Consider the following 14,300-nt stretch of genomic DNA (forward strand, 5'->3'; position numbering starts at 1 on the left):
ATGTTCTCTGCAGCTCTGCTGCTGCTGTTGGCAGCTGGATGTGAGTCGCTCTCTGTGGATTTGTCAAAGTCAGCAGTTGATCTGTTTGAGTGTGATTTTATAATCAGCATTTTCTTTGTTGTTTCACAGGTGTGAAGGGTGAACAGTTGACACAGCCAGCCTCTGTGACTGTGCAGCCAGGTCAGCGTCTGACCATCACCTGTGTGAGGGTGATGTTTGGTCACCCGCGCTGTTCGTTCACTAGACTCAGATCAACCACGCAAACAACAGGAGGCCTTGCAAGGGAGAGCTGACGAGCAGTTCAAGCTTCCTCTCTCAACTCCGTCCGTCTGCTGCTCGCTCTCCTCTTTTATTTGGTGCACACAAGATATATGTCAATCTGACCTCATGATTCCTTCTCCTCCTATCTCTACGACTTCCTCGTGTCCTTGAACATGGTACCTCTCAGTGCTGGGTACCTAACAGCTTCAATACTTGGTTCAAACACTCATACATTCCTTTTGATTAAACATTCTAGATCTACTTACTATAGCATTGAAACGATAATAGTAATAACAACAATAATTCTTCTCACACCTGTCAGGTCTCTTATTCTCTCAGAAGCTATTACACACACTGGATCAGACAGCCTGCAGGGAAAGGACTGGAGTGGATTGGACAGGAAAATACTGGAGGCTCCTACTACAAAGATTCCCTGAAGAACAAGTTCAGCATCAGTTCAGACTCTTCCAGCAACACAGTGACTCTAAATGGAGTGAATGTGCAGCCTGAAGACACTGCTGTGTATTACTGTGCCAGAGACACAATAACACAAACCATCAATGGAGCCGAACAAAAACCCTCAGAGCATCAACACATGTTCACCAGAGGGAGCGCTGTCACACCAGGAATGAATCATGACAACAACATTGAGGAAAAATGCTGGAGAAGATTTTTTTCCCCAGAATTTAAATGAAATATAAAACCTGTAGGAAACGTTCAAGGGGTAATGGTAGTAAAAAAAGAAATACAGAATGAGAAAACATTTTTGGATTGGTTTTGCCCAAATATATAAATACCAATGACCTAAAATATACATGACTGCTTTTTGAACTTCTAATCTCATTATGCAACAAGAGAATTTTAATGTATGACAAATTGTTAAGGATAAGGATAATATATAACAATATATTTGTTTCTCTGTCATTTCAATGATCCCAACAGTTAATTTCAGCATTCAGCCAAAATAAAAGGACACACACAGAACACGATTTTGAACAAAGATCAGTGTTTAATATTGTTACTCAAACATTCAGGATCAATAGATGATTCATGGAAAAAAGAAATCTTTATTTTTTGATAATGATTAAATATTTGAAGACAGTTTGTTTTATTCTAAAGAAAATACTTAAATATGAGTGACTGTCTGATATCACAAATTCACTGAAAATCTCCAATCTCATGATTCTCCCTTTAGACATTCTTTTTGTATCCTAAAATTAATTTGCAGGTGGATGAGAACAGCTGAGTGTGAAGTGTGGGGTACCTCACAAATCATTACTAGGACCACTGGTACATCATTAATTGGACAAAATTAAAAGTGTCATTGATCATTGGCTCACATCATCCAAAGAGGAGGAGGCATCACAATCAAATCCAGTTCTTCACTGAGGAGGAGTTGATGCAAAACTCAGATGTGTTCCACGTCTACTTATGTGAGAGCAGAGAGGAGGACAGAGAAGAGGGGACACACAGTTGAACATGATGGACTGTAGGACAGGACTGCTGCTTCTAACTATCTGCTGGGCAGGTGAAGATCTTCACTCATCCTGATTGTTGACTGACTTTTTGTCATCAGCTGATTACGGTAACTTGATGTTTCATCGTTTAAACAGGTGTTGATGCTCAGACTCTGACCCAGTCTGAACCAGTGGTTAAAAGACCTGGAGAATCTCACACACTGACCTGTTCAGCCTCTGGATTCACATTCAGCAGCTATGAGATGGCCTGGGTCAGACAGGCTCCTGGAAAAGGACTGGAGTGGATCGCTTATATCAGCAGCAGTGGGGGCAGCCAGTACTACTCTGAGTCAGTCAAAGGCCGGTTTATCATCTCCAGAGACAACAACAGAGCACAGCTGAATCTGCAGATGAACAGCCTGAAGACTGAAGATTCTGCTGTTTATTATTGTGCTCGAGACGCACAGTGACTGAAGTCAGTTCAGCAGCTGTACAAAAACACACACTTCTCATATTTACTGCTGTGAAGAGCAGAACTGCAGCCTGAACACTGTCTTTATTTTAATAATTTATGCCTTTTAAATCCTATATATACTTACTAACTTTTTAATAATGTAAAACCTATATATTTATTTATTAAACCCATCAGGAAATAACATCACATTTTCCCCCCAAATAATACAATATTCTGGTAACTTAATTACATTGTATTGATGGTAAATTATGTCTAGTTTTGACATCTTGACATCAAGCTTTTTTTGGAGTATGTAATTAATTTAGTTATAATCTCCCTAAAACATAAATTATTCTTGTGGATCAATATACTTTAACAAAATTTATCATTTTTGTTGATCTACCATTTTTGTGTCAAGTTGTTTTTAACCTCACATGGGCTAATCGTTGAGCAAGAACAATTAACCTGAAATTTATCTTCCCCCAATGTATTAAAAAAATTAACAATGGCAATTTAATTAACAACTGTCGTGCTTTGGAATCTCTGGAGAATTTCAGCTGGTTTTAAAATCCTCTTTGTAATGTGAATTAAATTCAAAGGAAAAAAATCAGCCCCAAAAGATGACACTGTAGTCTGGATTGAATTGTGACAATTATTTTATACAATTTGATGGAAGACAATTACAGACAACAGAGTGATTAGGACCACAGCGAAATGATGCACAATGAGGTGGTGATAGCAGGTCTTCATAAAGAGAGACAGCATTGATTAAAAAAAAAAAAAAGGAATTGAAATCAAAAACTGTAACTCCGTGAATGAAAACCGATTTGAGCTGACGACTAAAGATTTCTCAACTAACAGGCAGAGAACGCGGGGAAGAGTCAGCCTGGATGACAAGAAACACACGTAGAGATACAGCCAAAATTAGGTTTAAATTGAAAATCATAGACAATAGAAGACTCACATGGTATAATCTACAAGTGCAATAGTGATAAAAACCAAAATATAACATAAAAATGAAACACTCTGGTCCTCCATTAGTTTTAATTTTAAAAAAAATCAACAACAACATTGAATACAGTTGCACGGAATGTCCTAAAATTAAATAGCTTTGACTGATTTTGGAAGAAAATATTTTATTCGGGATTCTGAATATAACCAAGAGGGGCAGTGCAACATTTTAAAAGTAGAACATGACAAATGGAACCAACACAATCAGGCTGCGAAAACGTGTGTTTAACACTCCCTGTTTTTTCTTCTCATCTGTTGACATTTATTCGATAGTTGCCAATTTCACAACTTTTATGCCTTATTGGTCAACATATAATGATTTTTAGGTATTAATAATGATAGAACTGTGTTGTAACTCCTGATGCTGCTTTTATTTCCTGTCAGTTTTCTTCTCTATGCAAAGGGAACTTCCTGTCCATCTGCTATAAAGACTTAACATCCTGCCTACATGACTAATTTGTAATTTTCCCTTAAAGTAAAATTCTTTAAAATGGAACATTTATTAATTGTCATTGATCCACCATCACTCTCTACAACTGTTTTTACCTGCAATGCTCCAATATTTTTTCACAAACAATTAACCTCAGGTAATCTATCTTCTCTACCCAAAGGATTTAAAAATGGACTGTGGTGACTCCAATACTGTTTCCATTTTCCTGGAATCACTGATGCAGTTCAACAGATTTCAAAACAGCCTTTTGGATTTTTTTTTCCTTCTCACTTGTTACTTTAAGGGTCCCTCGGGTGTCTGTCCTAGGATGTCTCGTTCTGGTCTGTGATAAAATATCCTCTTTGACTTTTAAAAGACAAGAACAAGTGACATCAGATGTTCAATTAATTAGATTGAATATGCTAAAAACATTTATTCAGAGGTGAATTGACTGAAGGTACTATGAATGTGCAATGACACATTTTCAGTATTTGATATATCTAATGTACAGAATATTCACTAATAGAATCAATTTTTAACACTAAAGTTTATCATTTCTATTTTCCAACTACGGTACTAACCTTCACCACTCGGCATTTTTTTCAGTTCAAATTGACCTCATTTCTATACCTATTGGTAAAGAAGAATTGATATGATTTTTTTTACGAAGAAACTTAAACATAAACATGTCAAAAAAAAATTCTATCAAACATTTAGTTGATTACTGTTAATCTCAGTGATTCATATTCAAATCACAAGTAATTATTTACAATAAGAATGAAAGATTTACCTATATATTTCTACTTAGTGTTAAATAAAACAACATAACATTGTTGCTACCCTGAGCTGATTTCTGTTTGGTGTTTTGTGGTCAGAACAGTTGGTGCTTCTTTTATTTCCTGTCACAATTCTTCTCTATGCAAAGGGAACTTCCTGTCCATCTGCTATAAAGACTTGACATCCTGCCGTCAGCTGCAGCAGAATAAGAGAAGCTCCCATCAGATCAGCTTCAATCCCAACCATGTTCTCTGTAGCTCTGCTGCTGCTGTTGGCAGCTGGATCCTGTGAGTCTGACTGAGGCAGAGACACTGACAGTGTGATCACCCTGACTGTTCCCTCTACGTCCACTGATTCAATCTTCTGCTCTTCATTCACAGGTGTGAAGGGTGAACAGTTGACACAGCCAGCCTCTGTGACTGTGCAGCCAGGTCAGCGTCTGACCATCACCTGCCAGGTCTCTTATTCTGTTAGCAGCTATCACACACACTGGATCAGACAGCCTGCAGGGAAAGGACTGGAGTGGATTGGATACAATGGTGTTGGATACACCCCGATTTACACAGCCTGTAGGGAAAGGACTGGAGTGGATTGGATGGAAATATACTGGAGACTCCGACTACAAAGATTCCCTGAAGAACAAGTTCAGCATCAGTTTAGACTCTTCCAGCAACACAGTGACTCTAAATGGAGTGAATGTGCAGCCTGAAGACACTGCTGTGTATTACTGTGCCAGATACACAATAACACAAACCGTCAGTGGAGCGGAACAAAAACCCCTCAGAGCATCAACACAACATCACCAGAGGGGGAGCAGTCACACCAGGAATGAATCATCACCTCAACATGTTGAGGTTGTCTCAGAAATGTTGAGGAAAGTTGCTTTAGATCAATACTTTTAGAACAGAACAATTTAAAAGAAATTATTAAAATATAGAAGAGTTTTGATACAGATACATTCATTAAAATTACTTAATATATTCAAAACTGCTTTTACAGAATCCTAAACATTTTAGCCTCAATATTCTGCAAGAAAAAATCATGGATATGAGAAGTAGTTTCACAAAGACAGAGCAGCAACAATAAATGTGTTACTCAGTAATTTTATCAATGATCACAACAGTTAATCTCAACATACATCCAAAATTTAAAGAACACACACTCGGTCACAATTTTAAACATATATCAGTGTTTAATATTGTTACCCAAACATTTATGATCAAATGAAGACTTATGAACAAAATTCTGTCTTTGTTTATTAATACTGATTAAATATTGAAGATAGAGTTGTTTTACGTGCCTGAAAATACTTCAATGTCAGTGACTGAAATCTGGAATCCGTTTAAATTCCCACATCTCAGAGTTCTCCCTCGAGATGTTCTAAAGGCCTTTCTGCATTAAAAAAAAAAAAAAAAAAACAGAATTAGCAGCTGGAATAGAACTGATAACAAGCACCACTTAGTCCTTAGTCCTTGGACCACTAATGAACCATTAATTTAAAGGTTTAAAAAGTCTGAGATCATAGGCTCACATTATTTAAAGAGGAGGAGGCATCACAATCAAATCCCATTCTTTACTGAGGAGGAGTCGATGCAAAACTCAGATGTGTTCCACGTCTACTTATGTGAGAGCAGAGAGGAGGACAGAGAAGAGGGGACACACAGTTGAACATGATGGACTGTAGGACAGGACTGCTGCTTCTAACTATCTGCTGGGCAGGTGAAGATCTTCACTCATCCTGATTGTGGACACATTTTAATTTTTGTCATCATCTGATTAACTTGCTGTTTCATCTTCTAAACAGGTGTTGATGCTCAGACTCTGACCCAGTCTGAACCAGTGGTTAAAAGACCTGGAGAATCTCACACACTGACCTGTTCAGCCTCTGGATTCACATTCAGCAGCTTTGAGATGAACTGGGTCAGACAGGCTCCTGGAAAAGGACTGGAGTGGATTGCTTATATCTACAGGAGTGGCAGCAGCCAGTACTACTCTGAGTCAGTCAAAGGCCGGTTTATCATCTCCAGAGACAACAACAGAGCACAGCTGAATCTGCAGATGAACAGCCTGAAGACTGAAGATTCTGCTGTTTATTATTGTGCTCGATGGTCACAGTGACTGAAGTCAGTTCAGCAGCTGCACAAAAATACACACCTCGTATTTCCTGCTGTGAAGTGCAGAAGTGCACACTGAATACTGTTTTTATTTTAATAATTTCTGCTTTTTATATCTTTAATTTACCTCCTTACTTTTTAATAATTTACAAACTATGTATATGTTTATGCATTTATTAAACCCATCAGTAACAAATACATCACATTTCCCCCCTCAAATAATTCAATATTCTGGTTGCTCAATTACATTGTATTGATGGTAAATTAAGCATAGTTTTGACTGATTGACCTCGAGGTTTTTTGGAGTCTCTGAATATTTTAGTTGGAATCTTCCCACATTGGGGGTCTACCTTCATTTAACATAAATTATTCTTATGGAATAGTTCACTTCAACAACAGTTGATAAATTCTTGTTGATCCAGCATTTTTCTGTCAAGTTACTTTTAACCTGCAATGGTCCAATCTTTGACCAAAAACAATAACCTGAACTCTATCTTATTTCTGAACAAACTATGTTAAAAAATGCTACAATGACAACTTTATTAATCACCACACTCCTGAGGATTTCCTGCAAAAATTCAACTGATTTCACAACCTTATTTGGATTATGAATTAAATTCGGAGGAACAGATTGACCCAAAAATGTGTCTGGATTGAGTTGTGTTCTTTTATGGAATTTGGTGGAAAACAATTACAGGATCAGACTGAACGGGACCACAGTGAAAATATCCAACAGGAAAAGAAGCACAGTGAGTCAGGATTTAGGCTGAGAGACGAGCAGGAGCAGTTGGTGTTGGCAGGTCTGCAGGCAGAGAGACAGCGCTGATGAGCAAAGAAATGACATCTAAAACTATGACTACGGGAATGAAAACTGAGTTGAGCCGATGACCAAAGATTTCACATCAAACCGGCAGAGAACGTGGAGAAGAGACAGCCTGGATGACAAGAAACATGTGGACAGTGCCTCCCTGACCAAAAAAAGAAAAAAGAAAGTGTACATAAATAAATTTTAATATTTTCCAATGACATGTGTTAAAAATTCATTTAGAGTAAGACTGCACATTTTTGCCATTTTCTTGAGTTAAAAGTGCCGAATTTGAGTTTTACCGATCAAATCCAGGGCAGAAACCCCTGGTGAGACAGAGGTGAATTGTGCCTCACGTCTGACTGCATGATCCACTACAAACTGGGTTGCATGACGTGTGCCAGTTTTTGTTCCTCAGCATATCGCTAATATGAACTTTACATGCATGTGTGAGAGAAATATTCCTGCTGATCGCACAGCAGAGTGCAGAGAAAAGTCAGCAGGTGAGGCGTGCAGTACTCTGTCTCAACTCAAGGGGGCGGACGCAAGCTGGCAGGTGCTTTCTCGCTGCAGTGCTGCTTCAACAGAGGCAATCCTGTCCTGAAAGAATTATTCTTTTTTTATGATCATTTAAATAGGCAAACTTTGTTAAAAAATTATTGAAGAACAGAATTTAAAGTTTGAAAAATAACAGAAATTGTTACTGTTGGTCAAAGTGCTGGAGCTGTTTACAAAATCAGCACTTAGAGGTATCCTGTTCGTTAAGACAAGGAAGTCGTAAAGATGGGAAAAGTAGTTAGGAGACAAGGGGTCGTGAGGTCCTGTTTGACATAAATCTTGTTTGTACCAATAAAAGAGGCGAGCGAGCAGCAGCCGAGCAGAGTTGACAGAGGAAGCCTGAACTGCTGCTCAGCTCTCCCTTGCAAGGCCTCCTGTTCTTTGCGTGGTTGATCTGAGTCTAGTGACGAACAGCACGGGTGACTAAAACTTCACCCTCACAAAATCTCCTGTGTTTTTTTTATTATTTTATTTTATTTTTTCTGCTTGTTGTCTTGCTCTGTCCTCCTCAGATACTAATTACTGTCATGTCCCTGATTTGTGTCTCATCATCTTTGCCCCGTCCTTGTGTATTGAAACCACTTCTCCATCTGCCCTCAACCAGAGAGTCTTTTGTCAAAGTGTCCAGTGGGCCCCTCATGTCTTGGACCAGGTTATCTTCTGTTTTGTTGTGGACTGCTGTCCTCATAATTTTGGCTTCGTTCCTCACCTAGATCCATTGATTGGTTTCATATTGTGAAATGAATCTGTATTCTTCCAAAACTGTTTTGCATGTGCTGATCTTCACATGTAAAACACGATTTGACTGTAGGTTTCCACTCTCCTATTGGCTCCAGTTAGACAACAGTGATGCTTCACATGTTGATTCAATGCAAATTCAGAGTTCTTCTTTGTTCCTCAGCTATAAAACCATCACATCAGACTGTCAGTGGAGTTCTCTGCACCTGACTTTCATCATTAACCATGTTCTCTGCAGCTCTGCTGCTGCTGTTGGCAGCTGGATGTGAGTCTCTCTCTGTGGATTTGTCAAAGTCAGCAGTTGATCTGTTTGAGTGTGATTTAATAATCAGCATTTTCTTTGTTGTTTCACAGGTGTGAAGTGTGAACAGTTGACACAGCCAGCCTCTGTGACTGTGCAGCCAGGTCAGAGTCTGACCATCACCTGTCAGGTCTCTTATTCTCTCAGCAGCTACTGGACGAACTGGATCAGACAGCCTGCAGGGAAAGGACTGAAGTGGATTGGACGGAATAGTGTTGGATACACCCCATATTACAAAGCTTCCCTGAAGAACAAGTTCAGCATCAGTTTAGACTCTTCCAGCAACACAGTGACTCTAAATGGAGTGAATGTGCAGCCTGAAGACACTGCTGTGTATTACTGTGCCAGAGACGCAATAACACAAAGCATCAGTGGAGCTGAACAAAAACCCCTCAGAGCATCAACACAACATCACCAGAGGGGGCGCTGTCACACCAAGAATGAATCATGACAACACCGTTGAGGCAGAAATTTTTACCTCAGAATTTAAATTAAATATAAAACCTGTAGGAAACTTTCAATGTTTTTTGTAGTAAAAAAGAACTACAAAATAAGAAAACATTTTTGGATTCCTTTTGCACAAATATATAAAGACCAAATGACCTCAATTATATATGATGACTGATTTTGTTGAATGCTGAACTTCTGATCTCATTATGATACAAGTGAATTTCACATGCATTTAAAATTGTTTCATAAGGATAATGCAGCAACAATATATTTGTTTCTCTGTAATTTCAATAATCTCAACAGTTAATTTAAACTTTCACCAAAAATAAAAACACACCAGAACCCATTTTTTTAAAAAGAGATCAGTGTTTAATATTGTTACTCAAACATTCCTGATTAATTGATGACTCATGGAAAAAAATGTGTATTTTTAAAAATCGATGAAATGACGTCATGAATTCATTGAAAACCCCAATCTCATGATTCTCCCTTTAGACATTCTTTTTGTATCGTAAAATTAATTTTTAGTTGGATAAAAATTGCTGAGTGTGAAGTGTGGGGTACCTCACAAATCAGAACTAGGACCACTGGCACATCATTAACTGGACAAAGTTAAAAGTGTCATTGATCATAGGCTCACATCATCTAAAGAGGAGGAGGCATCACAATCAAATCCAGTTGTTTAGTAAGGAGGAGTCGATGCAAAACTCAGATGTGTTCCACGTCTACTTATGTGAGAGCAGAGAGGAGGACAGAGAAGAGGGGACACACAGTTGAACATGATGGACTGTAGGACAGGACTGCTGCTTCTAACTATCTGCTGGGCAGGTGAAGATCTTCACTCATCCTGTTTGTGGACACACTTTGATTTTTGTCATCAGCTGATTAACTTGATGTTTCATCAAACAGGTGTTGATGCTCAGACTCTGACCCAGTCTGAACCAGTGGTTAAAAGACCTGGAGAATCTCACACACTGACCTGTTCAGCCTCTGGATTCACATTCAGTGACTACTGGATGGTCTGGGTCAGACAGGCTCCTGGAAAAGGACTGGAGTGGATCAGTTTTATTTACACTGATGGCAGCTACAAGTACTACTCTGAGTCAGTCAAAGGCCGGTTTATCATCTCCAGAGACAACAACAGAGCACAGCTGAATCTGCAGATGAACAGCCTGAAGACTGAAGATTCTGCTGTTTATTATTGTGCTCGAGACGCACAGTGACTGAAGTCAGTTCAGCAGCTGTACAAAAACACACACTTCTCATATTTACTGCTGTGAAGAGCAGAACTGCAGCCTGAACACTGTCTTTATTTTAATAATTTATGCCTTTTAAATCCTATATATACTTACTAACTTTTTAATAATGTAAAACCTATATATTTATTTATTAAACCCATCAGGAAATAACATCACATTTTCCCCCCAAATAATACAATATTCTGGTAACTTAATTACATTGTATTGATGGTAAATTATGTCTAATTTTGACATCTTGACATCAAGCTTTTTTTGGAGTATGTAATTAATTAGTTATAATCTCCCTAAAACATAAATTATTCTTGTGGATCAATATACTTTAACAAAATTCTATCAATTTTTGTTGATCTACCATTTTTGTGTCAAGTTGTTTTTAACCTCACATGGGCTAATCGTTGAGCAAGAACAATTAACCTGAAATTTATCTTCCCCCCAATGTATTAAAAAAATTAACAATGGCAATTTAATTAACAACTGTCGTGCTTTGGAATCTCTGGAGAATTTCAGCTGGTTTTAAAATCCTCTTTGTAATGTGAATTAAATTCAAAGGAAAAAAATCAGCCCCAAAAGCAGACACTGTAGTCTGGATTGAATTGTGACAATTATTTTATAGAATTTGATGGAAGATAATTACAGGCAACAGACTGGACAGGACCGCAGCGAAATGATGCACGATGAGGTGGTGAAAGCAGGTCTGCATAAAGAGAGACAGCATTGATTTAAAAAAAAAAGGAATTGACATCAAAAACTGTAGCTCCATGAATGAAAACTGATTTGAGCTGACGACTAAAGATTTCACAACTAACAGGCAGAGAACGCGGGGAAGAGACAGCCTGGATGACAAGAAACACACGTAGGGATACAGAAGAAAGTGGGTTTAAATTGAAAAACATAGACAATAGAAGACTCACAGGGTATAATCTACAAGTGCAATAGTGATAAAAATCACAATATAACATACAATTGAAACACTCTGGTCCTCCATTAGTTTTCATTTTTTTAAAAAAATCAACAACAACATTGAATACATTTGCACGGAATGTCCTAAAATAGCTTTGACTGATTTTGGAAGAAAATATTTTATTTGGGATTCTGAATATAACCAAGAGGGGCAGTGCAACATTTTAAAAGTAGAACATGACAAATGGAACCAACACAATCAGGCTGCGAAAACGTGTGTTTAACACTCCCTGTTTTTTCTTCTCATCTGTTGACATTTATTCGATAGTTGCCAATTTCACAACTTTTATGCCTTATTGGTCAATATATAATGATTTTTAGGTATTAATAATGATAGAACTGTGTTGTAACTCCTGATGCTGCTTTTATTTCCTGTCAGTTTTCTTCTCTATGCAAAGGGAACTTCCTGTCCATCTGCTATAAAGACTTGACATCCTGCCGTCAGCTGCAGCAGAAGAAGAGAAGCTCCCATCATCAGATCAGCTTCAGTCCCAACCATGTTCTCTGTAGCTCTTCTGCTGCTGTTGGCAGCTGGATCCTGTGAGTCTGACTGAGGCAGAGACACTGACAGTGTGATCACCCTGACTGTTCCCTCTACGTCCACTGATTCAATCTTCTGCTCTTCATCCACAGGTGTGAAGGGTGAACAGTTGACACAGCCAGCCTCTGTGACTGTGCAGCCAGGTCAGCGTCTGACCATCACCTGTCAGGTCTCTTATTCTGTTAGCAGCTATTACACAAGCTGGATCAGACAGCCTGCAGGGAAAGGACTGGAGTGGATTGGATACCATTGTGCTGGATGCACCCCATATTACAAAGATTCCCTGAAGAACAAGTTCAGCATCAGTTTAGACTCTTCCAGCAACACAGTGACTCTAAACGGAGTGAATGTGCAGCCTGAAGACACTGCTGTGTATTACTGTGCCAGATACACAATAACACAAAGCATCAGTGGAGCTGAACAAAAACCCCTCAGAGCATCAACACAAAATCACCAGAGGGGGCGCTGTCACACCAGGAATTAATCATGACAACAACGTTGAGGGAGAAATTTCGAGAAGAATGCTGGAGCACAAGATTTTTACCTCAGAATTAAAATTAAATATAAAACCTGTAGGAAACTTTCAATGTTTTTTGTAGTAAAAAAGAACTACAAAATAAAAACATTTTTGGATTCCTTTTGCACAAATAAATAAAGACCAAATGACCTAAAATATATATGACTGATTTTGTTGAATGCTGAACTTCTGATCTCATTATGATACAAGTGAATTTCACATGCATTTAAAATTGTTTCATAAGGATAATGCAGCAACAATATATTTGTTTCTCTGTAATTTCAATTATCTCAACAGTTAATTTCACATTTCACCCAAAATAAAAGCACACACACAGAACCCTTTTTTAAGAGATCAGTGTTTAATATTATTACTCAAACATTCATGATCAATTGATGACTCATGGAAAAAATGTATTTTTAAAAATCGATTAAATGATGTCACAAATTCATTGACAATCCCTGATCTCGTGATTCTCCCTTTAGACATTCTTTTTGTACACTAAAATTGATTTGCAGCTGGACGAGAACTGCTGAGTGTGAAGTGTGGGCTACCTCACAAATCATTACTAGGACCACTGGTGCATCATTAATTGGACAAAATTAAAAGTGTCTTGATCATAGGCTCACATCATCAAAAGAGGAGGAGGCATCACAATCAAATCCAGGTGTTTAGTGAGGAGGAGTCGATGCAAAACTCACATGTGTTCCATGTCTACTTATGTGAGAGCAGAGAGGAGGACAGAGAAGAGGGGACACACAGTTGAACATGATGGACTGTAGGACAGGACTGCTGCTTCTAACTATCTGCTGGGCAGGTGAAGATCTTCACTCATCCTGATTGTTGACTGACTTTTTGTCATCAGCTGATTAACTTTGATTTTCATCTTCTAAACAGGTGTTGATGCTCAGACTCTGACCCAGTCTGAACCAGTGGTTAAAAGACCTGGAGAATCTCACACACTGACCTGTTCAGCCTCTGGATTCACATTCAGTGACTACTGGATGGTCTGGGTCAGACAGGCTCCTGGAAAAGGACTGGAGTGGATCAGTGCTATCAACTATGGTGGCAGCAGCCAGTACTACTCTGAGTCAGTCAAAGGCCGGTTTCTCATCTCCAGAGACAACAACAGAGCACAGCTGAATCTGCAGATGAACAGCCTGAAGAGTGAAGATTCTGCTGTTTATTATTGTGCTCGATGGTCACAGTGACTGAAGTCAGTTCAGCAGCTGTACAAAAACACACACTTCTCATATTTGCTGCTGTGAAGAGCAGAACTGCACAGTGAATACTCTGATCTATTATTTTCTGCCTTTTAATTTTTATTTTACCTTTTTACTGTTAAATTACCTGAAAGATTAATGATTTAATAATTATTTTGTACAATCAATAACATAACATTTTTTGCCAACATGAATTATTTGCAATTTTCCCTGAATGTCATCTTAATTTAACTATGAGAAACTATTATCAAAAGAAAATATATTCATTTTTGACTCATGTTGACAGGAGGTTTTGAACTTTGAACTTTGAAAAAAATTAGAGCTTTTGCTCAGAAGGTACCTGTATGTGTGCTCATGCCAAGAAAGTGACACAGAGGACCAGAAGATGCAGCCCAGAATATACGTAGTAGTGAATTAAACCCAATCATTAGTTGCTTGGGACAT

The 14,300-nt window shown here is 38.3% G+C and overlaps 2 gene segments (V, D, J or C); both read left to right on the forward strand.

Moving 5' to 3' along the window:
- Positions 1-1,071, forward strand: LOC130514560 (Ig heavy chain V region 6.96-like). The segment is given in 3 exon segments: positions 1-40; positions 130-209; positions 584-1,071. Coding segments are annotated over 3 exon segments (492 nt in total).
- Positions 1,072-8,815: 7,744 nt separating this feature from the next.
- Positions 8,816-11,472, forward strand: LOC130515312 (immunoglobulin heavy variable 3-74-like). The segment is given in 3 exon segments: positions 8,816-8,870; positions 8,960-9,260; positions 11,424-11,472. Coding segments are annotated over 3 exon segments (390 nt in total).
- Positions 11,473-14,300: the final 2,828 nt, after the last annotated feature.

Source organism: Takifugu flavidus, chromosome 18 (genome assembly GCF_003711565.1).
Source record: "Takifugu flavidus isolate HTHZ2018 chromosome 18, ASM371156v2, whole genome shotgun sequence".
Lineage (NCBI taxonomy): Eukaryota > Metazoa > Chordata > Actinopteri > Tetraodontiformes > Tetraodontidae > Takifugu > Takifugu flavidus.